At 66.2% G+C, this 23,951-nt stretch overlaps 3 protein-coding genes across 10 annotated transcripts; 2 read left to right on the top strand and 1 right to left on the bottom strand.

The window, feature by feature from the left end:
• The first annotated feature begins 6,136 nt into the window (after positions 1-6,136).
• KREMEN2 (kringle containing transmembrane protein 2) lies at positions 6,137-9,763 on the top strand. Of its 2 annotated transcripts, none has more exons than XM_077140342.1 (9): positions 6,137-6,401; positions 6,593-6,767; positions 7,427-7,518; positions 7,593-7,717; positions 8,008-8,044; positions 8,268-8,600; positions 8,671-8,796; positions 8,881-8,959; positions 9,171-9,763. In XM_077140342.1, exons 1-9 carry the CDS (start codon positions 6,314-6,316, stop codon positions 9,379-9,381), a joined length of 1,266 nt encoding a protein of 421 aa, XP_076996457.1. In that variant the 5' UTR covers positions 6,137-6,313; the 3' UTR covers positions 9,382-9,763. The 2 variants fall into 2 exon arrangements, with proteins under 2 accessions (XP_076996457.1, XP_076996456.1); XM_077140341.1 differs by having other exon boundaries at positions 7,891-8,044.
• Positions 9,764-10,861: 1,098 nt separating this feature from the next.
• PAQR4 (progestin and adipoQ receptor family member 4) lies at positions 10,862-14,143 on the top strand. The gene is made up of 3 exons (XM_077142056.1): positions 10,862-11,056; positions 11,990-12,211; positions 12,339-14,143. The coding sequence occupies exons 1-3, from the start codon at positions 10,891-10,893 to the stop codon at positions 12,770-12,772; spliced, it is 822 nt and encodes a 273-aa protein (XP_076998171.1). The 5' UTR covers positions 10,862-10,890; the 3' UTR covers positions 12,773-14,143.
• On the bottom strand, positions 12,741-22,779 carry PKMYT1 (protein kinase, membrane associated tyrosine/threonine 1). 7 transcript variants are annotated; one of them, XM_077142053.1, is made up of 10 exons: positions 22,575-22,779; positions 22,070-22,177; positions 20,153-20,218; positions 17,797-18,275; positions 15,784-16,277; positions 15,077-15,183; positions 14,773-14,945; positions 14,519-14,686; positions 13,966-14,031; positions 12,744-13,875 (listed from the first exon to the last, which is right to left on the bottom strand). In XM_077142053.1, exons 4-10 carry the CDS (start codon positions 18,157-18,159, stop codon positions 13,855-13,857), a joined length of 1,392 nt encoding a protein of 463 aa, XP_076998168.1. In that variant the 5' UTR covers positions 18,160-18,275; positions 20,153-20,218; positions 22,070-22,177; positions 22,575-22,779; the 3' UTR covers positions 12,744-13,854. The 7 variants fall into 7 exon arrangements, with proteins under 7 accessions (XP_076998164.1, XP_076998169.1, XP_076998165.1 ...); XM_077142052.1 differs by having other exon boundaries at positions 12,747-13,875; positions 14,523-14,686; XM_077142049.1 differs by having other exon boundaries at positions 12,741-14,031.
• Positions 22,780-23,951: the final 1,172 nt, after the last annotated feature.

The raw sequence follows: 23,951 nt of genomic DNA, 5'->3' as shown, positions 1-23,951 counted from the left end.
TAACATACATTTTTGATTGTGTATTTTTAATAGTCCTAAGCTACCCTGAGGACGCGCTTCGACTCTGCCCTTTACATCCTGCCGCACTGTTTATACTTGACGTGAAGATGGGAGCGTGCCTGGGACAGAGCTCCAGTTTCCACTGAACTCCAACTTGTGGCCAGTAGTGACCCGGGTGTGTCACACTCTGTCCTAAGCCTGTCACGATTATTTAATTTTCACAACCGCACGGGCTAGTACTTCTACTTTACAAATTATTTTGAAAAAGAAGACGAAAGAACTGATCCAAGTCACTTGCCCATCGTTGCAGAGCCAGTGGCGATTTAAGTCTCTTGCCCAGTCTCTTGACACTAAGCTGAGCTCCATGGCCCAGGAGGCAGCTCCTGCCTGCCTCAGCTGGCGCCTCCTGGCTCCTCTCCCTGGGTCTTGATTAAAATTCCTCCTTCATCCCTGCCCGCGTTTTCAGAACTGGGAGGTGCCATCGGGCCCCTCCGCCTGCGTTCTCACCCTCGTGTCCTCGGGGCCGATTCCTGCCTCCCAGAGGCCCGACCTCCCCGTGTGAAGCGGGCCAAAGTCCCCACCGCAGCCCCCGCGCGCCCCTGTGCTCTCCCCTCCGTGTCCCCCTGCACCCTGGGACCCAGCGCCGGCCTCCTCTCACGGCCATGTCAGCTCCCCAAAGCCCCCACCATCCTGGAACGTCACTGCCTTTAGGTGCTCCCCCTGGTTCACCCACCCGGCGCGCCCACAGCCCTCTCCAGCGAACCAGTGCTCGATGCGGGACCCCAGGCCCCTGGTCTGCCCCTCCCACCTGGCACAAACCCACGTGCTCCTGACCACTGGGCCTCCCCCGCCCCGTTTCTCCATGCACGCTCAGGAGGATTCCACGCTCACGCGGGGCACTTCCTTCCTGTGGTCCAGAAGGCCTCAGAACAACACGGTCCTGCTGCTAACACCCCCCCTTGGCACAGCCAAACTGAACCCCAACAGACGCGTGACAGCTCACGGTGCAAAGGCCCAGCCACAGTAACCAGCGAAGGAAAAGAAGGTGTGGTTTTGTTTTCCCATAACCGGCTGGAAAATGCATTCAGGAGGCTGCAAATGAAAGGTGAACGCGCTGTGGTGCGCCCAGGAGGAGGTGATGCCGCAGCGGGAGGGGTGCAGGCTGAGGCCAGGTCATCTCCTACGGGCTGGGGGGCTGGCCGGGCCCTTTTCTGCCGGGCGCGGGGCAGCCAGGTCTTTGCAATCCGCAGGAACAGCCGCCAAGCCGGGGCGTGTGCCCTTCTCCCCGGCTTCCCCGTGGGCTCCTGTTCCTAGGCGAGTCAGTGCTTTCCAGCTCGCGCCCGGCCCCGCAGAGCGCGTCCCCCCGGCCGTTCTGGGCGGTGCAGACCCTCGGCGGTGGCGGGCTGGTCTGCTCCAGGCGGGTGAGCTACTCGGGTCCCTTCTTGATCTCTGCCAAGGTAGGGTGCGACTCCGCCGCCGCCGTCCTCCCGCGGGGTGCCTGCTCGGGCCTCCAGCCCTCGGACTTCCATCCCTAGGACCCTAGCAGCCAGCACGAGCCCGGAGTCTGCACGAGTCTCTTTTAAAGGGCTCTCCTGATTAGGTCAGGCCCACCCGGGATGTCTCCCCTTTGGCTAACTCAAAGTCAGCTGGTGGGGACCTCAATTACATCTGCAAAAGTCCCTTCTCCTTGGCCATGTCACCTAATCACTGGAACGAGAGCCATGCTATCCATGTGTCCTGCTCACACTCAAGCACGGAGTGAGTGTGTGTCTTGGGATCACCTTAGAAGTCTACCTTCCATAACTCCTAGCCCAGCCCCCTCACCTGGCTGCCCCAGGACGTGCCTCACCCGGCCCTGATGCTGGACAGCTGGCAAGGGGAAGCTGGCCCCCGGGAAGAGTCCCCACCAGGCCTCGCCCCCGCCAGCTCAGCCGCACCGCACCCTGCCTGCCCCAGAGACCCTTCCCCAGCCCTGGGCCACCGTGGGGGTGTGGTCAGGGACAGAGCAGGACCACCTGGTGGCTTGAGGAGGGCCGGGGTGCCAGGGCCCGTGCCCAGGTCCGCTGGGCAGGCCTGCCCTTTGCCTCTGCTGGGCCTGGCCTTCACCAGCCTTCACCCAGGAGCACCTGAGGGTGGCTGTGCCTGCCTGTGCCCACCAGCCCCCAGGCTTGCTGCTGCTGGGAAGGGACTGCAGAGGGTGGGGCACCAGCCCCAGCCCAGGGGGTGATGGTGGCAGAACCTTCACTACCTCCAGGGCTCCAGGAAAGGGCCCAAGGTTGAGCCAGCAGCCCGGGGAAGGGGCCGCCTCCCCTCCCGTGCCCCACAGCCAGCCCTACAGCCAGCCCCGTGGTCCCTGAGAGCAGGGATGGGGCAGGGACATGGAGGCCCGCTCCCACGCTGCCTTCTCCCACCCACCCCGCCCCTGCATTCAAACAGCTGCTCTGTCACAGAGATTTCACGAGCACTTGCCATGTGCTGGGACAATATCCCCTGAAGTGTTGGGGAGCTAGAGACCCAGGTGGGGCTCCTCCTTTAAACTCTGGTAACTCTGGTGCCCTGGAAGCCCTCCAGGGGACAGTGGGGCGGGCAGAGGGGGTTCCGACTGGCCGTCGCCGGGGCCGGGGGCGGGGCAGGCTATAGGCCCATCCTGGGGGAGCGCACCCCCAGCCCTGCAGCAGACCCTCCACAGGGACCTGCAGGCCTGGGGAGTGGAAAGCACACGAGGAGGGAGCTGATGGGAGGGAGGGGTGTCGCAGGCTGGAGAGGGTGGGCGAGGGGCACACACACACTCACACACACACACACACACACACACACACACACCCGCCCCTAAAGCTGCCCTTGGCGGGTATCCCTCCGCGGCTCTCTGCAGGAACGCTGAGCTGGCAGAGGGACTGACAAACCCCTGAGCTCCAACAGAGCCCTGAACTCAGCCAAGGAGGAGAAATTTGCTAAAGTTTCCATCAGGCCAATGACTCAATCTGATTTAAGTTTTTAAAATGATTCTGGCTGCTGGGAGGGGTTGGACCAGAGAGGACAAGCGAGGGGAGGTAGGCAGTGGCCAGGCAGGAGAGATGGTGGCCTCAGCCAGGGAGGGGCCCGCGGGAGGGGGACGGGCTGGGTGGTGGGTAAAGGGTGCCTGCCCCTGGGACAGGCGACCCCGCCAGGGTGCAGCGGCCGACGCACAGACACCTGTCCCTTTGGATTCTGGGTGCCGGTGGCGCCCACGGCCCACTCGGGACCTGCTCCCTCCGGCCTCCTCTGGGCCCCGGGCCCCCCACTGTGGACTTCAGCAGAGGCACCAAGCAGCCCTGGTGGGGGCAACGGTGAGCCGACCTGGGGCCTGGGACTCTGCATGTGACCAGCTCGGGGGACAGGCTGTCATTTCTGCTCACACCCACTGGCCTGGATCAGCCCTGGTGGGATATAGGCGGTGGAGGCGCCCTCAGGGGACACAGCCCAGTGGGGGCAGCAGTCCCCGGGGAGGCAGTGCCTTTGGGAAGGACAGGGCAGCGGCCTGGGACCAGGGGGCAGGTCATGGCTGGGAGCCCCTCTGAACTCTAGGGAAGGCCCTGGCGTCTGTCCTTCAGGGCTTCTAGGGTGGCACGAGGCCCTCCCTCCGTCCCTGCCCCTTTCCCTGCTCTCACCCAGTACAGGGAACTTGGAGATAAGACCTGCCTGGTTTGCATTTCCCCAAGACCTGCCCAGGGGACTTGGCAGGATCCAGAACATTCCCTGTGCCGTCTTATTACCTGGGTAGCCTCCCCTCCCCCCCATTGGAGACTGGAGAAAGAGAAGCAAGAGCTGCTGAGTAGCTTGTGGGCAGCTCCCAGGTGAGACCTGGGGTTCACCCCCCACACCCCCTCTTCTGGGCAGAGGACTGAGCTCCAACACACACCCGGCCACGCACAGGGCCGCTCACCCCTTCCCGGGAGGGTGGTAGGGACAAAGGGGCCTGGTACCTGCCTCCCACAAGGCCCCCACCTTCTCGCCACCTCCCCCCACATGGTGGAGGGTTGGCGCCATCAGGAGCCGAGCTGGGGGATGCTCCCTCCCCTCCAGGGCCCCTGCCTCCCTCCCCCGTGCCAGGCCTGGGAACCCACTTCCCTTGGAGGTAACAAGTGAAGGCCGCGCCAGTGCCCCAGGAGGCAGGGTCTCAGGGTGAGGGAAGCCCCAGTGGGCAACATTGGGCACCCTGGACTGGCTGAGGCCCGCCCCTCTCAGCCTCAGTCTCCCCGTCTGTGAAATGAGCTGCTGGAACATCTGCTTTGGGGGCTGAGCAGAGCCTCTGGGCATGTCGGCTCAGGCGGGGCATGGGCGGTGGCAAGGTGGGGAGGGGACCTGACACCATGTGCCCAGGGGTCTCCGTGGTGTCAGGGACCCCCGAAGCAGGGTGGGTGGCACAGAGTCTGGGCGGGCTCCAGCAAGCCGGGCCCTCTGCAGGGTGGGGAGGTGGCACTTCCAGCCCGCAGGGGGAGGGAACAGAGACCAGGCTCCCTTCATTCTCAGAGGTTCCAGGAGCGACTTGGAACTGGCAGTGGGGACACCCCCATCTCGGGACCGAGTCTGGAGACCTCCCTCTTATCTGCCACCCCTTTGCAGGCCAGGAGACTGGGGGACCAGCAGGGGTTTCTCTCCAGCTTAGCCAGCCTCACCCCCAGTGACCCCGTTCATGAGGGATCCCGGGCGCCCCCGTCCACCCCCCTCACCTCCCTCCCCACGGGCTGCAGCCATTCTTCGTGGGTGGGAGCCGGGAGGACCTGGCCACTGCGCCGTCAGCGGGCCTGAGCCGGGAGACCCTGGGATGACAGGTGATGGGCGCTGCTCCTTCTTTGGGGGGCATCAGATAGGGCCAGTGCTTGCAGAAGACTCCTAGCCCAGTGCTCAGCAGGGCGGCCAGGGCCCTGAGCGGTCTCCCCCAGGGGCGACCCCTGCACGCCCACCTCCTTTGAATGGCTCCTCTCCGCCGCCCGGCTCTGACCCCGAAGGTCTGGGTGCAAGGCGGCTAAGGGCGAGGTCCCCGCGGGTCGGACTCTGCTGCCCGCCCCCTGGCCACTCCAAGTCGTCCCTGTGCTCCCAGCTTGTCTCTCTGTCTGTCTGCTCCAGGACTGGGGACGAGTGTCCAGTGGGCTGGGGACACTGACAGCTTGGCGGGTCCTGGGCAGAGCTGGGGAAGCTGGACACGGGGTAGGTGGCTCTGGCTGGAGGCCAGGACAGGGTCACATTGGGGCGTTCAGGGGCCTGGGGGCCCCTCGTGTCACCCCCACCGCCCCCGCCCACCCCCGCACCTGCGCTGGCCTCCCCCCACCCAAGCCCCGGGGACAGCGGGTGGCGCTGGGAGATCAGAAGAGTCGGGGCCGGGGGGAGGGGGTGGGGAATTCCCCCCACGCCTGCCTGGGCCTGTCCCCTCCCCTCCCCCGCCAGGTGGGGGGCACCGCTAGGGGAATTCCACGGCTGTGCTGGCTCCGGCGAGCCTGGGCTGGGGTCCTGGGGGGTGGGGGGCAGGGAGGGGCGCGGGGCGCAGCTGCCTTCCTCCCCAGACACCAGCTGCCCCTGCCCGTCCCGGACCCGAGTGCCCACGGTTCCCGCCTGTCTGGGGTGGGGGTGGGGGTAGGTGGGCGGGGGCAGAAGGGACCCCACCTCCTGGGGACCTGGGTGGAGGAGGCAGGAGCGCGAGCGTCGGGGGAGGGCTGCTTGGGCGCCTGCGATGGTGCGCGCACGCTTGAACGAGGGTGCTTGAGACTGGGTGCCACCGGGGTGTGGAGGGCGCTGCGGTCGCGTGTGTCCCCAGTGGGGTCCTTCCGTCCGCAGCCTGGACCTCGCCCCTCTCCGGGCGCACACGCTGGAACCCGCGAGGACCCAGGGAGGGGGGCGGGGCAGGAGGCGCGCTCCGGGCGCCGGGGTTCCCGGGGGCCGGGCGGGAAGCGTCTGGACCTGCTTTCTGCGCTCCAGTCCCGGGCGGGGCTTCCCGACCTCTCTCAGGGGGAAGGAGGGACCCGCGGGGGGACGCGCGGGGGGCGGGCGCCGTCGCGGTACAGACCTGGGCCAGGGAGCCGCAGAGGGCGAGCGCAGCCGGAGGGGCGGGCGTGGAGGCCGCGGCACGCCGCGGAGCGCAGGGGGCAGGGGTGGGGCGGGGACGCTGAGACGTCTCCAAGGACAGAGACCTCCCCGCTCCGGGGACCCTACTTTGCCCGAACGGAGAGAGCTGGTCCCCGCGAGTGGGACGAGGTCACAGACAGAGGACCACGCCCCCCAGGTCGCCTGGGAGACTCTCTGAGAGTCCCTGGAGGCGGTCTCTCCGTGGTAGGGGGCGATGGGGACACGGGCCCTGCACGGCCTCCTCCTCCTCCTCCTCTGCCTCCCGCCGCACGGCGCCTCCGCGGGGGGCCTGCACAGCCCAGGTGAGTCCCTGGCCGCGCCTGCGCCGACCCCCACCCCCTCCGCAGACCCTGCGCCAGGGCAGGGTCCCGAGTCCGGGAGGGGGCAGAGCAGGTGGCCGGAGCAGCTGGGCAGGCGGAGGGAGCCCGCGGGGTCGGGAGGGGGTCGGCGAGGGTCGCCGCTGCGCACCCACAGCCCCGATGTCGCCGCCCAGGCCTGTCCGAGTGCTTCCAGGTGAACGGCGCCGATTATCGCGGCCACCAAAACCGCACGGGCCTGCGCGGGGACGGCCGCCCGTGCCTCTTCTGGGACCAGACGCAGCAGCACAGCTACAGCAGCGCCAGCGACCCCCAGGGCCGCTGGGGGCTGGGCGCGCACAACTTCTGCCGGTGAGGGGCGGGGCCGGGAGGGTCTCGGGCGGCGGGGCGGGCAGACCTTTGCCCGCGAGGGGCGGGCCTCCGGCGCCCAACTTCTGCAACGCTTCCGTTCGGGGCCAGCACAGAGGGCCCAGGCCTGGCACTCCACCCGCGCGTGCAAGCCGGTCCGTCGCCCGCAACCCCGAGGGCGGGCAGGGGATCCTGGCCTCTAGCCGGGGGTTACTGGGGTTTTGGGGGGCGAGCTGGGGAGTCGAGCCACAGCTGCCCGAGTTGAGCAGACGCTCTGGGTTCTCTGCTGACCCGCAAAGCTCAAGGCCGCCCCCCACTTCGGTCTTAAAGCCGGGCTCTGGGGCGAGGGGCTGAGGGCCACGGTTGGGTGGGGACTGACACCCGAGAAGTCCCCATATATGGACCCTGTCGTAGTAACAGCTGGAAACCTCTAAACGGCCCTCAGGGCCCCTTGACTTCCACGGCCCACTCGGAAGCCGAAGTCCCGCGGCGCTGGGGGAAGTTAGAAGTGGCCCGAGAAGGAAGAGGAGGCGATACATAAGCTCCAACACCCACGGGCCCTGGAGGGAGGGAGGGCACCCTGCACTTCGGCCGTGGGGGCGGCGCTTGGGATGTGGAGGTCTCGGGGCGACTGGACCCCGCCACCTCCCCCTCCCCCGCAGGAACCCCGACGGGGACGTGCAGCCGTGGTGCTACGTGGCCGAGAGCGAGGAGGGCATCTACTGGCGTTACTGCGACATCCCCACGTGCCACAGTGAGTGGCCCGGGGTGACGGGGCTGGGGTGCCACTTCCGGAGGCGCCGGGGCCTGACACCGCTGCCCCCTCAGTGCCGGGCTACCTGGGCTGCTTCGTGGACTCCGGGGCGCCCCCCGCGCTCAGTGGCCCCAGCGGCACCTCCACGAAGCTCACGGTGCAGGTCTGCCTGCGCTTCTGCCGCCTGAAGGGCTACCAGGTACCCACAGCGGCCCGGTCCCGGGCACCCCCTCACCCCCTAACCCTGCGCCCCTCCCCTGGGGCCCAAGTCCCTGATTTCTGAACCTCCTGCCCGAGCCCCACTTCCGGGCCCCCACAACCCCAGCCCTCCGCGGACCCCCGCCTCCGGGGTCACCGGGTCTGTGCTCTCAGCTGGCGGGCGTGGAAGCCGGCTACGCCTGCTTCTGCGGCTCGGAGAGCGACCTGGCGCGGGGACGCCCGGCCCCGGCCACCGACTGTGACCAGATCTGCTTTGGACACCCGGGGCAGCTGTGCGGCGGCGACGGGCGCCTGGGTATCTACGAGGGTGAGCGTGCAGGGGGCCCGGGGGGCCTGGGCTAGGGGCGCCGGCTGGAGGCGCGGATCGGGGGCGTGGCCTGAGAAGGGGCGGTCCGGGGGGCGGGGACAGAGGTAGGAATAGGGCGGGCTGGGGCCTAGTAGAAGGGGCGGGGTTTCGTCTGGGGACCCGCCCCTTGAGGGAGGAGCCCCGCTGGCCACCCGGTCTCGACCCGCCCGCCCCGCGCGCGCAGTGTCCGTGGGCTCCTGCCAGGGGAACTGGACGGCGCCGCAGGGCGTCCTCTACTCCCCGGACTTCCCCGACGAGTACGGGCCGGACCGCAACTGCAGCTGGGCGCTGGGCCCCCCGGGAGTCGCCCTGGAGCTCACCTTCCGCCTCTTCGAGCTGGCCGACCCTCGAGACCGGCTCGAGCTGCGCGACGCCGCCTCGGGCCGCCTGCTCCGCGCCTTCGACGGCTCCCGCCCGCCGCCGCCCGGGCCTCTCCGCCTGCGCCCTACCGCGCTGCTGCTTACCTTCCGCAGCGACGCGCGCGGCCACGCACAGGGCTTCGCGCTCACCTACCGCGGTGAGGCCCGGCCCGGCCCGCCCCGTCTCGCGCCCCCGGCCCGGCCCGGTCCTCACACCCCTCTCCGCAGTGCTGCAGGACACCGCCGACCGGCCGGAGCTTCCCAAGGGCGCGGCCCAGACGCCCGCGGCGCCCCTGGACGGAGCCAACGCGAGCTGCAGCCCCCGGCCAGGGGCTCCGGAGGCCGCAGTGGGGGGTGAGGCGCACAAGCCAGGAGGGAGGCCGTTTCGGTCGCAGCCCCCCTCAGGGCTCTGTCCTCACTGAGCCCCTGTCCCCGCAGCCCGGGTCTTCTCGACAGTGACAGCCGTCTCGGTGCTGGTGCTGCTGCTTCTGTCGCTGCTGCGCCTGCTGAGCCGACGGTGCGGACGCTGGGACACCTCGGGCCCCCGGGTGCGGGTGCGCGGGGGAACATCGGGGGCCCAAGCGAGCAACGGGGCTAGGGAGGAAGTCCTGTGGTCTAGACCGGGCCAGGCCTGGGATCCCCACAGGAGGTGGCCTGGGGTTGCGGGCAGAGCAGGAGGCTGGAGGCGGGGGAGGGGGCGGGTCTGGCTGACGTCTGCTCCCCTCTAGGACCTGTCTGCTGACTCCAGGGAAGGGGCCTCTGGCGTTGGGACCCTCCCGGGGCCCCGGGAGAAGCTGGGCGGTGTGGTACCGCCGGCCCCGAGGGGTGCCTCTGCCCTGCCCCCCTGGGGACCCCCAGGCTGAGGGTCCAGCGGCGGGCTACCGGCCCCTGAGCGCCTCCAGCCAGACCTCCCTGCGGTCGCTCATCTCCGCTCTCTGACTTGGGACCCTCAGGGTCGTGGGACCCTCGGGCAGCAGGATGGACACTCGAGATGCTACGTCGCGTCCTACCTCAGTCTGCCGCTTCTTGAAGGGCATCTCTGGTCACCTCGGGAAACCAGGAATCGGGCAGAAGGCACCTGGTGCCATGATAGGATGTTGGCCTGAGCCTCAGGGTCCCGAGGGTCGATCCCAAAGGGCAAGAGGAGTTCAGCGCCCCCAACCCAAGGAGACTAAACCGGGCCGGGTAGGGGCTCTCCCTTCACGGATATTGGCGTCCGTCTTGGGATGGTTCGGGGCTGTTGCCAGCAGGAAGAGATCAGAGGTCAGCACAATTGGTCTAAAGACCAGCTACAGACTTTAAATAAAGGGCCTATTTTATTACAGACCTCGGCGAGTTCTCACGTGGTGGGGAGAGGCTATGCAAATGACAGTGAGGGGGCGGAAGGTAGGGTTGTCTATGCAAATGAAGGGCGTTCTTGCACGGAGTTCGGAGGTGCGGCTGAAAGGACGAGGGCCCCGGGACCGCGAACGCCCAGGGCTGGGTGGGCGGGGCTCTGGGGAGGAGAAGGAGCCTGCTGCAGGCGGGGTTTTGCGGAAGAGCGGCCTTCCTGGCCCCGTGCAGGGGCGACCTTTCTCCCCCAGCCTCCTGCCTCTTCCTTCCCTGACTGTCCTGGGCGGCGCCGCGGGTGTGAACGGTCGCGGGGAGCGAGACGGATCACAGCGCAGGGCCTCGCCCAAGGACGCTGGGCGCGTCAGGTCTGCCGGTGGAGCTGGGCAGCTGGGGCGCTCCGCTGTTCCGGGGCAGTCGCGCTCACGGAGACATCAGGCCCGGGAAAGGGGGCGCGCGGGCTCGAGGCCAGGACCCGTCCCACGGGCCGGTAGCACCTTGGACAGAGCACAGGAGGCGGGGTGGGCTGGGTCTCCCGCTGTGCTCGCGAGGATGGGTGCCCAAAGGGGTGGGCACGCGGAGGGCGCGCTGAAAGCCTGGGCGCGGAGAGCCTGGGCAGGCGAGGCGCGGGGCCACTCGGCGGAGGCTCCGGGGAGCCGGAGTGTCCCGCGCCAGGCCCGGCCTGCGCCAGGCCGGGCCTTCTCCGCCCCTGGCAAGTAGGCGGGGCCCGCGTAAATTATGCTAACCAGGCGGGGCGGAGCCGCCTCCGGCCGCGCCGATTGGCCCTCGCCGCGCTGACGTCAGGAGCCCAGAGCGCGAAACGGCGCGGGATGGCGGGGGCGAGAAGCCGGGGCGGGGCCTGGCGTTCCCTCCCGCGTCCGGCCGCGCCCGTCCTCCGGGCTGCGGCGAGAAGACCCGCCGCTGCCGCCCCTGCGGCCGCCTGCCTCGGCGGAGCGGGCCCGCCCCGCGCCCGGCGCGTTCCCAGCCCTCGCGAGCAGCGCGGGGGGCGCCGGGGCTCGCGCGTGCGCAGCGCGGAGGGGCACGGGCCGGGACCCCCGGACCCGCGCGTGCGCGGTCGGGGCGGGCGGGGGCCGGGCGGCGGGGTCCCCGCGCGGGGCCATGGCCTTCCTGGCCGGGCCACGCCTGCTGGACTGGGCCAGCTCTCCGCCGCACCTGCAGTTCAACAAGTTCGTGCTGACGGGCTACCGGCCGGCCAGCAGCGGCCCCGGCTGCCTGCGCAGCCTCTTCTACCTGCACAACGAGCTGGGCAACATCTACACGCACGGTGAGCCCGCGCCCCGCCGGGCCCAGCGCTGTGACCCGGCTGCCCCCGGGAATGCGCGGGGGGACGAGCCCCAGGGGAGGGGGCCTGGGGCCCGGCCGAGCCCCCGGCAGCCCTCGTCCCGGCGTTGGGTGTTGGTTGCGGCGGGCGGGGGCAGCGGATGGGGAAGCCCGGCCCTGCGCGTGGCCGCCCCGGCAGCCGCCGGCGCCTCCCGGAGGCGGCTCCTTCCTCCCCCCGCAGGCGCCCTCCGCGCTCTGCTGACACAGCCCTGCCCGTCCTTGAGCTGCCCGGGCCAGGCCCAGGCTTGGGGCCTGGCCGGCCTGGGGGTCTGTGGCTCGGCCAGACCCCACGAGGGTGGGCAGCCGGCGGCCGGGCCCCCGCTTGGCCCCTGGGCGGGCGGCGTGGAGTCCTCCCCGGCAGAGCCAGGAGGGACGGAGCCCCCGCAGGTGCTGGGGAGACCCGCCCCGGACCGGAAGACAGAGCCCCAAGCCCCGGTTCTTCCAGGCCGAGGGGCAGCCCGACCTGGTGTCACCACAGCGGGGCCCTCACAGCTGGACTCCTACAGCTGCTGCTGACCCGGCCAGGCCGCAGCCTCCTGGCTGAGGGGCTGTGAGGTGGCAGGAGGGCGAGAGCCTTAGAGCAGGTCAACTGCCCGGCTGGGTCTGCATCTCGCTTGCGGGTTGGTGCCCCTGGGCAGGTCCCTCAGCTGCTCCAGGCCTTGGTTTGTTCTGCCTCCCCCCAGGACTGAGGTGAGCCCTGAGTCCCCAAAGAGCGGCGGCCCTCAGCCGGGGCCTGGCCACCAGCCAGCCCTCCCAGGGCCCCCTCCACATCCTCATCCCAGGGACACCTTGGGACCAGCTGTGCTTGTGGGTGGCCGGATCTCCAGCTCTGTACAGGGCCCCGGAACCTTCTAATTGGGGGGGTGTCTATCCCCAGGGCTGGCCCTGCTAGGCTTCCTGGTGCTGCTGCCCATGACGGTGCCATGGGGCCAGTTGGGTAAGGACGGCTGGCTGGGGGGCACACACTGCGTCGCCTGCTTGGCACCCCCCGCAGGCTCCGTGCTCTACCACCTCTTCATGTGCCATCAAGGGGGCAGCGCTGTGTACGCCCGGCTCCTCGCCCTGGACATGTGCGGGGTCTGCCTCGTCAATACCCTGGGTGAGCCAGGGCCCCGAGGAAGCGGGGCAGTAGGGAAGGGGATGGCCAGGAGGCTGACAAGAGTCCTGGGGAGGGACAGACAGATGGCCCAGGACTGACGTGCCCTCCCCACCCTTCTCCTCTGCAGGGGCCCTGCCCATCATCCACTGCACCCTGGCCTGCAGGCCATGGCTGCGCCCAGCTGCCCTGGTGGGCTACACGCTGCTGTCAGGGCTGGCCGGCTGGCGGGCCCTCACAGCCCCCTCCACTGGTGCCCGGCTCCGTGCCTTTGGCTGGCAGGCCGCTGCCCGCCTCCTGGTGTTTGGGGCCCGGGGCTTGGGGCTGGGCTCTGGGGCCCCTGGCTCCCTGCCCTGCTACCTGCGCATGGATGCGCTGGCACTCCTTGGGGGGCTGGTGAATGTGGCCCGCCTACCAGAGCGCTGGGGACCCGGCCGCTTCGACTACTGGGGCAATTCGCATCAGATCATGCATCTGCTCAGCGTGGGCTCCATCCTGCAGCTCCACGCCGGCGTCGTGCCTGACCTGCTCTGGACTGCCCACCACGCCTGCCCCCCGGACTGAGCCGCCCCTGCCCACGCTGGGCCCACAGCAGTGCACCTCCTTCCTGCTGCTCGGCAGGGGACTGGCTTCCTGGGTACCTCCGGCAGACCTGGGACTGCCAGCCTGGCAGCTCCCTCCTGTTCGCCTGTTCTTCCATGCAGAACAGCCTCGTCACCTCCTCAAGCTGGGAACTCCAGAGACCTTTTCTGCCTCATTCTTCTGAGGGGAACTCTCACCAGATCAGTAGCAGGGAAACTTCGCCCTCTGTGCCCTGCGAGAGTTGGGCTAGAGGGACTGTGGGGTCTTATCTTGCCAGCCGTCCCCACCTTGCCCGGAGCCCTTTCCTCCCACCAGGTACCTCTTGGGCTCGCTGCCAGTCCCACCCAGCCCTGCTTCCTGACTACCCTCTCCTCCTCGCATGCCAGGCTGCCCGGCAGCCTGAGGCTCAGTACCCCTTCTCCCTTCCGCTCAGACTGGACAGTGGGGAGCTACGGTTAGCAGGACTATCCTGAGCCCAAGGACCAAGTGGCACAGGCCTTCATGCTCCAGGCTGGCCCGCAGGGTGGGCAGGTGACTGCGCTGCTTCTCCCTGGGTACCAGTGCAGAGACTCGGAGGGGAGGGACCAGGGCCTGTGCCCGCCCATCCGAAGCTGCCCCCCATCTCAAGAGCTACCTTCGACAGCCCGCTGGGATGCACCTGCTCAGGAAACAACCCCCGCTCAGCCTGGGATGTGGCTCCCAGCCTGGTCAGCTGGCCTGAGGCCTGGCTCTGGGTCCTAAGGCAGGGCTCAGCTTCAGGGCCACCCAGGGGCTGGAAAACCCTGCAGCATCGGTAAAGGGACAGGAGGTGCAGGGAGCCATCTGAGCAAGGCTGGGTGCTCCCGAGAGTCAAACATGCTTTATTAGGCACGGCCAGGCTGGGTGGACCATGGGGTCCCAGAGGGACTCCAGCTTTTGAGGGGATAGAGGAGAGGGATAAAAGGCTAAAAGCCCGAAGCTGGGCTTGTGGGCCTCAGATTGGGTCCAGTGAGTCCTCAAACAGGCTGAGGAGATTCCGAGGCTCGAAGGAGGGGAAGGAGCCCCGAGGAGGCTCTGAGTCTGTGTCACTTAGATCCAAGGGGTCCCTGGGGAAGGCAAGGGAGAGAAAAAAGAAATGCATCCCAGGATGCTGAGGCCAGTGCTGCCCCCCTGCCCCTGCCCCCGAGCATGCTCACCTCGGTGTACATCTGTGGCGGGCGGCCGGGGAGCCGCTGTGGGGAGTGGAGGTGCTCTGGGCAGTCCTGGCCAGGACGGCAAGACAAGCAGCGTGTCAGGGAGGACACCAGGCCGCAAGGCCAGCAGGGTCCCCAGTCATATTTGGTCAGGGACAATAAAGACATGGTGCACTTGGAAGGGAATGAGTTTACTGCTTCGACCAATCCCCTTCAACCTGGGCACAGCAGAGGCCACCTGTCCCTTTCTGGAAGGAATGGGCTTGAGCTGAGCTGGCTCCGAAGTGGACTTTTGGAAGATGGAGCTGGTCTGCCACCTTGCAGGTGATGTGCTTTTGAGGAGGGGCTAGTGGCCTTCCTCCTGGGCACTGTGTCCAGGAGCAGAGCGGAACCCAGTGCTGCCCTGGGTGGGGCCCTGCTGGGCCTGCCCGCGAGGTGGCTGGGCCCACTGGCTGCTCTGTGGAGTTGGCCTGGGTTCCCTCCTGCAGAAGTGTACCCGGAAGGGGCTGGCTCACCACTAATCCCCTGGGGCCAGGGCAGTCCCACCCGAGCTCACCCACCCTAAGCTGTCATCGTCCCAGTTGCTGTCCAGGAGGCCGCAGGGTGGTGGGCCCGGCAGGGTGGCTGGTGAATTGGGTGGGGTGGCTGGCGGGCTGGGGGGTTGCAGCCAGCTGGCAGGGTGGGCCAGCTGGTGGCAGAGCCAGCACAGCATGGTGAGCAGGGCCTGTGGGGAGAGGTGGGTTGCAGAAGGCTGGGGTTCCCAGGACTGGGGGGCTACGGGGAGGGCAGCAGGTGCTGGATCTGGCTTACCTGCCACAGGGCCCAGCCCCGGCCCAGGGCCTCAGCTGCTGCGTGCCACAGGGCCCTCCAGGGCGGTGGCTGCCTGAGCAAGGGCAGGGCCAGCAGGGCCTCGGCTGTGGCCCGTAGCTCAGGGTCTGGCTCCAGCATCATGGTGAGGACACAGCGCAGCTCAGAAGACAGGCCTGTCCCCGGGGTGGGGGTGTGTCAGGGGCCCGGTGCGCCTCTGCCCATCAGCCAGTCCCCCCAGTCCTGGGTCTGGTGCCCACCCCACCACTGCAGCCTGCCTCCCACCCTGTCCTTGGTCCCCACTCACCATCAGTGAACTCAGGAGGCAGGTAGCCCTGGCGCAGCTGCTGCCAGCCTTCCCCACCATGGGGAAGCTCCATATTACATGCCACTTCCAAGATGGTGAGGCCCAGACTGGGAGGGTGGGAACAGAGAAGGGAGGGTGGGCCTGGGGACCCAGGCCCCAGCCCCAGGCTGCCCTGGAGAGGGTGAGGGAGAGCCTGTCGTTTGGGCAGTCCACGAGGGGCTCTGAGAGGCTCCCAGCAGGGGCACTAATGCACCCCCGGGCAGGACAGGCAGTTTCATGGAGTGGGGACCAGGTCCAGCACAGCCCACATGCACCCAGGGGGCCATAAGCTGTGTACTAAGGCTTATCGTTGGGCTCAGCGTCACCACTTGCTTGCTGTGGACGTAGGCAAGTCCCTAGGCTTCCAGGAGCCTGTGACGAGGGGATGGCAGAGGACCAGGTCCATGTACAGCAACGCTCAGCCTGGGGCCTGAGCCGGGCAGGTGCCCCAGAGCGTCTGTGCCCACAGGAGTCCTCCTCCCGCAGAGGGCAGAGCCCCCGTGGCCCTGGACAGCTGTCCCCCAGGGCAGGCTGCACCGGGGCCTGCGGCCTGACCCCTCCCAGGTCCAGCTTCTTCCTGACTCTGGGTGAGGATGGCATTGCCCTCATGGGGAAACGCCGAGTGCCCCTGAGGTGTCCCTGTGGCCCTGCCGCCACCTAGTCCTCACCTGAACACGTCCGCCGCTGTCCCGTAGGAGCCCTGCAGCAGCTCGGGGGCCATGTAGCGGGGGTCTCCCTCCTGGGCCTCGCCGGCTCCCGCTGCCCCCAGCTGCACCAGCAGCCCGAAGTCTCCTAGCTTGCAGCGGCCGTGAGGCCCCAGGAAGATGTTCGCGGGCTTGACGTCGAGGTGGACAAAGCCCTGGCCATGCAGGTGCGCCAGGGCCAGCAGCGTGTCCCGCAGGTAGCCCCAGACCTGGGCCTCGGGCAGGCCAGCACCCCAAGCCTCACAGTGCTGCTGCAGGCTGGGCCCGCACAGCTCAGTCTGCAGGTATAGCAGGCCGCCCTCCTCCCAGGCCCGCTCCAGCCGCACGCAGCGTGGGTGCTGTCCCACCTTCTCGTGGCCGCCCACCTCGGCCAGCTTGCGGGCCCGGTCCTTGGGGCCCCGGAACGGCGACATGGAGCGCTTGACGGCATAGAGCCGGCCATCTTCCTTGGAGCGCACCTGCAAGGGGAGGCCGGGCGGGGTGTCTGCAGCAGGTAGGAGGGAGGCCGGCGTGCTCCTGGGCGGCAGAAGCCACCTGCACCCCACTCCATTCACAGGGGCCTCCTCAGAAGGATGCCCTGCGATGGGGGACCCCCGTGAGCCCCGCCCGGGAGGTGCTGCCCAGAACTGAGGTGCCTGTCTGTCTGTCCAACAGCAGACGTTGAGAGAAGGGTGTGGGCCGAGGCCGCCCCCCGAGCGGGGTGGGCCCTGGGCAGGGGCTCGGAGCGGGCCTGTGGCATGTGGGCTTTTTAACCACAGAGCTGTAGACATGCAGGCCTTGTGCGAGAACAACAAGGTGACGTTTTAAAGGAAATACAAATGACTGAAAAAGATACATTAAGGAAAAACAAGGCAGGCAGGCTGTAGCCCAAGCACCTGCCAGCTCGGGGGCGGGCAGAGCTCGCCCAGGGTCCCTATGCGGCTGGCTGCAGGGGGTGGGGGTGTTGGCCGCGAGGGGCAGCTGCAGCGTGCCGGGCCCTGATGTGGGGGCTGCGAGGCCCACTCACCTCGGGGCATGCTCACCTTGCTGCATGCTCACCTCAGGGCCCGCTCACCTGAGGGCCTGCTCACCTCGGGGCCCGCTCACCTGCGGGCCCACTCACCTGAGGGCCCGCTCACCTGGGGGCACGCTCACCTGAGGGCCCACTCACCTGAGGGCCCGCTCACCTGGGGGCCCACTCACCTGAGGGCACGCTCACCTGGGGGCATTCTCACCTCGGGCCTGCTCACCTGGGGGCCCACTCACCTGAGGGCACGCTCACCTGGGGGCACGCTCACCTGAGGGCCCACTCACCTGAGGGCCTGCTCACCTGGGGGCCCGCTCACCTCAGGGCCCACTCACCTGAGGGCCCACTCACCTGAGGGCAAGCTCACCTGGGGGCACACTCACCTTGGGCACACTCACCTGGGGGCCCACTCACCTGAGGGCCTGCTCACCTGGGGGCACGCTCACCTCGGGGCCCACTCACCTGAGGGCCTGCTCACCTGGGGGCATGCTCACCTGAGGGCCCGCTCACCTGGGGGCACGCTCACCTCGGGGCCCACTCACCTGAGGGCCTGCTCACCTGGGGGCATGCTCACCTGAGGGCCCGCTCACCTGGGGGCACGCTCACCTGAGGGCATGCTTACCTGGGGGCCCACTCACCTGAGGGCATGCTCACCTGAGGGCCCGCTCACCTGGGGGCATGCTCACCTGAGGGCCCGCTCACCTGGGGGCACGCTCACCTGAGGGCATGCTTACCTGGGGGCCCACTCACCTGAGGGCATGCTCACCTGGGGGCACGCTCACCTCGGGCCCGCTCACCTCGGGGCCCACTCACCTGAGGGCCTGCTCACCTGGGGACCCACTCACCTGAGGGCATGCTCACCTGGGGGCATGCTCACCTCGGGCACGCTCACCTTGGGGCACGCTCACCTGAGGGCCCGCTCACCTTGGGGCCTGCCCACTTGGGGCCTGCTCAGCTCAGAGTACACTCACCTTGAAGACCTCGCCATAGGAGCCGTGGCCGAGGCGGCCGAGCCTCTGGAAGCTCTGCTGGAAGAAGGACTCGGGCCGGCTCGGGTCGTAGCCAGGGCTCCGCAGGGTCTCGGAGGAGCCGCCCCGGAAGGACACCCGGCGGGCCTGGGGCTGGTGCCAGCCCGGGGTCCGCGGAGGGAAGAGGCGGCTGACGGGGGCGCTGCCCTTGGCGGGGGGCCGGGGCGGGAGGCTGCGGCTGAGCCCCCGCGGCCTCTTGAGGGAGAAGCCGGGCTCGGCGTGGCGGAAGTAGGCGGGCACCGGGGCGGGGGTGCCGCTCGGCGGTGGCGGCGGCGGCGGCGGGGCGCCCTTGGCGGGCACGGGCATGGCCGGCACGGGGGGCCCCTCACGCAGCGCCGTGTCGTCTGGGGGTGCTGCGGGGCAGGGCCGCGTCCACGCCGTGCGCGCGTCCCGGGAGCATGAAGGCCGTGGGGGCGCCACGCCTGCAGAGGGCGAGCACAGGAGCGTGTGTGCAGATGGCCGGGGCCCCTGCGCTGGGGGGCGGTGGGGGGGCGCAAGAGGGCACCCCACATCGGTGTCCCTACGGCGCCCGCAGCCCGGCCCAGAGGTTGGAGCCGAGGCAGGTTTGGGAACCAGCCTCATCACTGCCTGGCTGTCGCCAGAGGGACACTGTGTGGCCCCCACTCAGGCTGTGTGACGGACACACTGGAACCTGCCACTATCCCCTTTCTCCAACATGAAACAGCTCTGAAATCCAAAACTTTCCCTCGTTCCCAAGTGCTGCTCAGGCCACTTAGCTGGGCCCCACTTCCAGTCCCGGGGACCCTCGCCCCAGCAAAACAGGCAGGACGGGTGGGAAGCATGAAGAACAACCACTTAAAGTCTCTGGAAGTGGTCCTAAGGGTGCACAGCACATAAAGAGACACTTGATAGAGAAAAGAAAATCTACTCAGTCTCTCCGAGGCCAGCGAGACTCTGTGGCACTTGAGCCATGACCTGTTCCCTCCATCCCACTCCCAAAATGACCCCCCCCGCCACCGGGTGTAAGTGGCTCCCTCTCCCTGGGCTCCAGAGCAGGAGGCGGTATCTGCACAGGGAGGTCAGGCTCTGCCCTGCTCATCCCCCCTCCCCCTCCCCCCACGCCTCCCGGCTGCAGGCGCTTCCACACCAGGAGACTCCATGCCCACGCAGTGTCCTGCCCTGAAGCACGCCCCCGTCCCCACCCTCAGCCCCATCCCCGTGCCTCAGGAGTTTTGTCCCGGTAGAGGCAGGCCCTAAGACAGAAGGCTGACATTGTCTGAAGCCACGGGATCCTGGGGTGACTGTGACCCGCTAACACCTAGGGTGGACCTGAGGCCTCACCCACAGCCAGGAGGCCTCCCTCAGACAAGCCCTGGAGGGGGAAGAACCAGTATCCAGAGGTGTGGCAACATATTAATTAAAATGTTGAGTTTTCAAGAACAAGAGAAAAAAATGATGAGACACACAAAGACGAAGAAAAGTGTGGCCCATACCCAGGGAAAAACAGACAGCAGAAAGCGCCTAGGAGAGGGTCTAACTGTTGGACTTCACAAAGACTTCAAAGCAGCCATTACAAGTGGGTCCACAGAAGAAAAGGAAGGAGGCTGAAAGAAGTCCAGGAAGGTATAATGACTCTGTCTCACCAAGCAGAGAATATCAAAAGATAGAAATTATTTTTTTTAAAAAAAATGGAAATTGTGGAGTTGAAATGTCTAAAAACTGAAATGAAAAATTCACTCTGGGTCCTAAGAGTAGATCTGAACTGGCTGAAGAAAGAATTAGCAAACTTGAAGACAGATCAATAGAGATTATGCAATCTAAAAATCAGAGAAAAAAGAATGCAGAAAAGAGAACGGCATCTCAGAGAATGGCATCTCAGAGAAAATGTGGGACACAATTTAAGTGCCTCAGCGTATGCATAAGGAGTTAAGAATGAAAAGAAAGTGAGAAGAGAGGAAATGAAATAATGACTGAAAACTTCCCAGCTGTGATGAAAAACATTAATCTACACATCCAAAAAGTTCCAGGAACTCTACATAGGATAAAAGCAGTGACCTACACACAGATACATCGTTGTAAAATTGCCAAAAGCCAAAATGGAAGAAAAAATCTTGAAAGCAGCAAGAGAAAAATAACTTATCACAAGGAAACCCCTCCCAGTAAGATTAATAGTTGACTTCTCATCAAAAACAATGAAGGGCCAGGAGGCAGTGGGGGACAACAAAAACAGTCAGCCAAGAACCCTATATCCATGAAAATCTGGCCTTCAAAACTAAAGGTGAAATGAAAACATTCCCAGATAAACAAAAACTGAGGGCACTCATGGCTTGGGACCCACCTTGAAGGAAATACTAAAGGAAGTTCTTCAGGCTGAATGCACGTGACCCCAGCTGGTAACTCTAATCTATACAAAAAGACAAAATGTCCAAGTAAAGGTGATTAATTAGGTGATCATAAAAGACAGTAAAAACATATTCTTTTTTCTATTAAATGATGTAAAAGGCAATTGTATTTAATAACACTGAATTGTACACTTATAATGGTTAATATGGTACCCGCCTTCCATGCGAGAGACCTGGGTTCGATTCCTGGACCATGCATCCCCCCCAAAAAAAGTTAATATGGGAAATGTTATATATGTTACTGTGATAAAATTAAAAACAAGACATCCCCCCCCCAAAAAAGTCCAAAAAGCAGTTGTATGAAATTCTTATATATGTATTTATATATATAATTGTATTGATCACACCTGATGTCTAGAAACACGATATATCTGCAAATGACAGCACCAAGTAGGTATGCGGGAGCAAAGCTGTACTGGACTAGAAAATGACAGGTGGTAACCCAAACCCACAGGGACACCTGGAGAGAACCAGGTTAATACAGCAAACACGGTGAGCATATACTTGCTCTCCTTTCTTCTCTCTACCTCTAAGAATTTAAAGATTTAAATAAATGAAAGCTGCCCCCGCTGTCATGGATTAGAAGGTAGAACCTAGTCCAGAGGCATACTCCCCAAAATCAGGGACAGATTCAATGTGCTGCCTACAAGAATCCCAGCCGCTTCTTTGCAGAAACTGACAAGTTGATTCAAACATCACGGAAAAACTCAAGAGACCAAGAACAGCCAAAATAGTCATGCAAGAGAATAAGACTGGGGAGCTCACATTTCCTGGCTTCAAAACTTACTACAAAGCTACAGTAATGAAAACAGCGTGGCACTGGTGCATCCAGTAGACACCTAGAGGGGATGGAGTTGAGAATCCAGGAATAAACTCTCACTGTTAGGGTCAATTACTTTTCAGTGTGGGGGCCATGACAACTGCCTGGGGAGGAGCGATCCTTTCCACAGTCGGTGCCGGGACAGCTGGTGGACCGCGTGCAAAGGGCACTGAGCAGCAAACCTGACCTGATCTACTTTTCCTCTTAGCGCGAATGTTCATACATTTCACAGCAGAAGCATTACTGTGTTTGGCTATGGATCTGTGTCAGGCCCACGGCAGGAGGAAGGTTGTTACATAATGTGTCCTGTCCACTGGTAGTAGCTTTCTGAAATCTGAGACATTTGAATTTCAAAACCCCCTTTGCCGCAGGGTCTGGAACCCCTGACCGCTGATCTCCAGGCTAACTTATTATTACCAGCATCCCTCTGGGGAGAGACGGAAAGAATAGACAAAGGCCAGTGGGCCCCTGGGGAGGGTGACTCGGGTGCATGGGGGGGCAGACTGGGCTGTCAGTGTGGCCGAAACTTTGGGTGTGAAGCAAAAACCAGAGAAGCCAAGGAGAGTCCAATTTTGAGAGGAAGACACAGTATATCAGACCCTGGTGCACCCAGCAGGGGTGAGACCGTACCTGAGAGGACAGCGTGCAGACCTTCTGAAGGGTGCTCCCCTCAGTGAGAAGAGGGACCCCCTCCCAGGGTCCTGCCTGGCAATCTCCCCCTCCAGCCTGTGAGGACCCTCCCCTTGCCTCTGCTCAGGAATCCCACCCCAAGGGTTTTCAAAGCAAGGCACCAGGAATCAGGGTCCCCCCAGGGCACTGGCTGCAAGGACAGCCTCCAGGAGCAGCCTCGGAGACAACGGGCCTCTGCTTCTTAACCTAGGGACTGCGACGATGGGACAGCAAGGTCCAGCCAAGCCAGCCCTGGGGGAGGTTGGGGGAGGCAGAGAGGGGCAGGGGCTCCGGGGCGAGCGCCGGGTGGTGGCCTGAGCCCGGGCAGCTTCCGGGGCCTCGGGGCTGGGGCCTCCCCGCCTACCCTCTCACGGGGCCGCCCGCATCTGCTGACCACGGTCCACCGCGCTAGACTGTGAGTTCCTCCCGGGCAGGGCCACGGCTGAGTCACCTCCGCGGGCGTCGGAAAGCCCTGGCGAGCGCGGGGAGGAGGGGGGCTGTCACCGCGGGCAGGGCCCCGGGGGGAGCGGAGGGCCAGTGGGCGGGGTTTTTCCGGGGAGGGCCGGCCCCGGGGTGGGGGAAGGGGCTTCCAGGTGAAGGCGGTTGCGGATGCGGGGAGCGGGGGAAGGGGCCAGCATGGGGGTCGCGGCTCCGGGAGCCGTGATCGGGGCCCGGGGAGGGGCTGTCAGAGGGGCCTCCCAGCCCAGGGGTACCCCGGAGGGGTGGGACTGCCGGAGGGGGCGGTCCCTGAAGAAGGCGAGGCGGGGGAGGCCGCGCGGGACGGCCGTGCAGAGGGGGGCGGCTGCCGGGAGGGCGGGCAGGGGGAGGGGGCCCCTCCCGGGCACCCCGCGCGCCAGATCTCGGCTCACCTGGGGCGGTGGGCGGGGCGCAGCTCAGCGAGGTCCCTGATTCCTGGTCGGGCGGAGGCCGCGGGAGCCCGGAGGGCGGTGAGGCGGGCCGGGGTCTGCCGACCACCGCCGCGGACGCGGGGACGGAGGACTCTCCGGAGGGGGAACGGCCGGTGAGCGCGCCGGGAGCCAGCTCGCGCCAAAAATTCCAAACCGGCCTCGAGGCCACGCCCAGGAACGCCTCTTTCCCCACCCCCTCCTCGTCCCAACCTATCAGAGGTGCTCTGCCTGCCGGGGCCCCGCCTCTCACGTCCGAGCGTGCGCGTAGCCGGTGTCGCCCGCGGGTCGGCCCTCTCAGTGCGCATGCGTAGGGTGTCCTGGCGCGGGCCTCGGGCTTGGGCGGCTACGCGGTGGCGCGGTGGGCTCCTGGCGCCCGGCGCGGGGTCCGAGCCTCCTGTGGGTGCTGCCGCTCGGCTCCTGGATGCCGAGTTGCCTCCTGGCCCGGGTCCTGGCCCCCGGGGCCCTCCCCAGACCGGCGCAGTCTCTGCGTCCATGAAAGGGGCGGCCGCCAAGGGTGCCCCGGAGGCGTGGTCCCGGGGGCGGCCACTCCTGGCTGGACCGGAAGCCTCTGTGGCCCCCGCGGTCCCCGGCAGGGCTGCGAGCCCGGGCGCGCCGCCTCCCTACATACGCGTTCACACCCGCTGCCAAACGACCGCGCCCCACTCTCGGGCCCCGCGGCTTCGGGAGCTGGAAAAGCCACCTCTTCCCGGGAGGCCCTGGGATTTGCAGGTCGAATCTTCCTCCGCCGAGGCTTCCAGGCCTCGGCCTCCTCCTCCAGGCCGCCCTTCCCGTGCTCTAGGTCGACCCCCGAGCTCAGCTCCAATCCCACTCAGCCGCTCCCTGGGCGGAACGACCTTGGGAGAGCTCTGGGTCCTCCGAGCTTGGGATTAGTCGCCTGTCCTGCGCTAACAGGGGTGATGACGCCTCCATTCCTCGCGGAGCTGGAGGCTCAGATGGGATGATCCCCGGGAAGGGCTTAGCGGGGGTCGGCGGAGAACAAGCCCGGGGCCTAACAGTACGCGGGGGCGGGGGGGCCCGCTGTCCGGCCACCGTCCCACCCGCGTCTCCTCGCGGCTTTATTTTCGCCTCTGCGCTGATCTCTCAAACAGCTGTGGTTTACTCGGGGCGGGACGACCGGGGAGGGACGCGTATCTGCTCTTTGTCTCTCGCCATTCTCACTCACGAGTGCCTCAGTGAACCCCACAACCCACCCCCCGCGCCACCAACCCGATGGGTCTGTCTTCATTCCCCTTTCAGAGTTGGGGAAATGGACACCCCGAGAGGGTAAGTGGCCTGCCGCAGGCAGCCTGGAGGGAGCACCCCGCCCGCCAAGTGGAG

Source organism: Tamandua tetradactyla, chromosome 23 (assembly GCF_023851605.1).
Source record: "Tamandua tetradactyla isolate mTamTet1 chromosome 23, mTamTet1.pri, whole genome shotgun sequence".
Lineage (NCBI taxonomy): Eukaryota > Metazoa > Chordata > Mammalia > Pilosa > Myrmecophagidae > Tamandua > Tamandua tetradactyla.
This window is presented reverse-complemented; position numbering and strand designations above follow the sequence as displayed.

Coding starts and splice junctions, on each gene's coding strand:
- KREMEN2 (XM_077140341.1), top strand. CDS start 6,314: ATGGGGACACGGGCCCTGCACGGCCTCCTCCTCCTCCTCCTCTGCCTC. Junction 6,402..6,592: donor GGGGGGCCTGCACAGCCCAG/GTGAGTCCCTGG, acceptor GTCGCCGCCCAG/GCCTGTCCGAGTGCTTCCAG. Junction 8,045..8,267: donor GCGCCTGGGTATCTACGAGG/GTGAGCGTGCAG, acceptor CCGCGCGCGCAG/TGTCCGTGGGCTCCTGCCAG.
- PKMYT1 (XM_077142049.1), bottom strand. CDS start 18,159: ATGCCCGTGCCCGCCAAGGGCGCCCCGCCGCCGCCGCCGCCACCGCCG. Junction 15,184..15,783: donor ACAGCGGCGGACGTGTTCAG/GTGAGGACTAGG, acceptor CCACCCTCCCAG/TCTGGGCCTCACCATCTTGG. Junction 14,946..15,076: donor GCCTCCTGAGTTCACTGATG/GTGAGTGGGGAC, acceptor CCCCGGGGACAG/GCCTGTCTTCTGAGCTGCGC.
- PAQR4 (XM_077142056.1), top strand. CDS start 10,891: ATGGCCTTCCTGGCCGGGCCACGCCTGCTGGACTGGGCCAGCTCTCCG. Junction 11,057..11,989: donor GGGCAACATCTACACGCACG/GTGAGCCCGCGC, acceptor GTCTATCCCCAG/GGCTGGCCCTGCTAGGCTTC. Junction 12,212..12,338: donor CTGCCTCGTCAATACCCTGG/GTGAGCCAGGGC, acceptor TCTCCTCTGCAG/GGGCCCTGCCCATCATCCAC.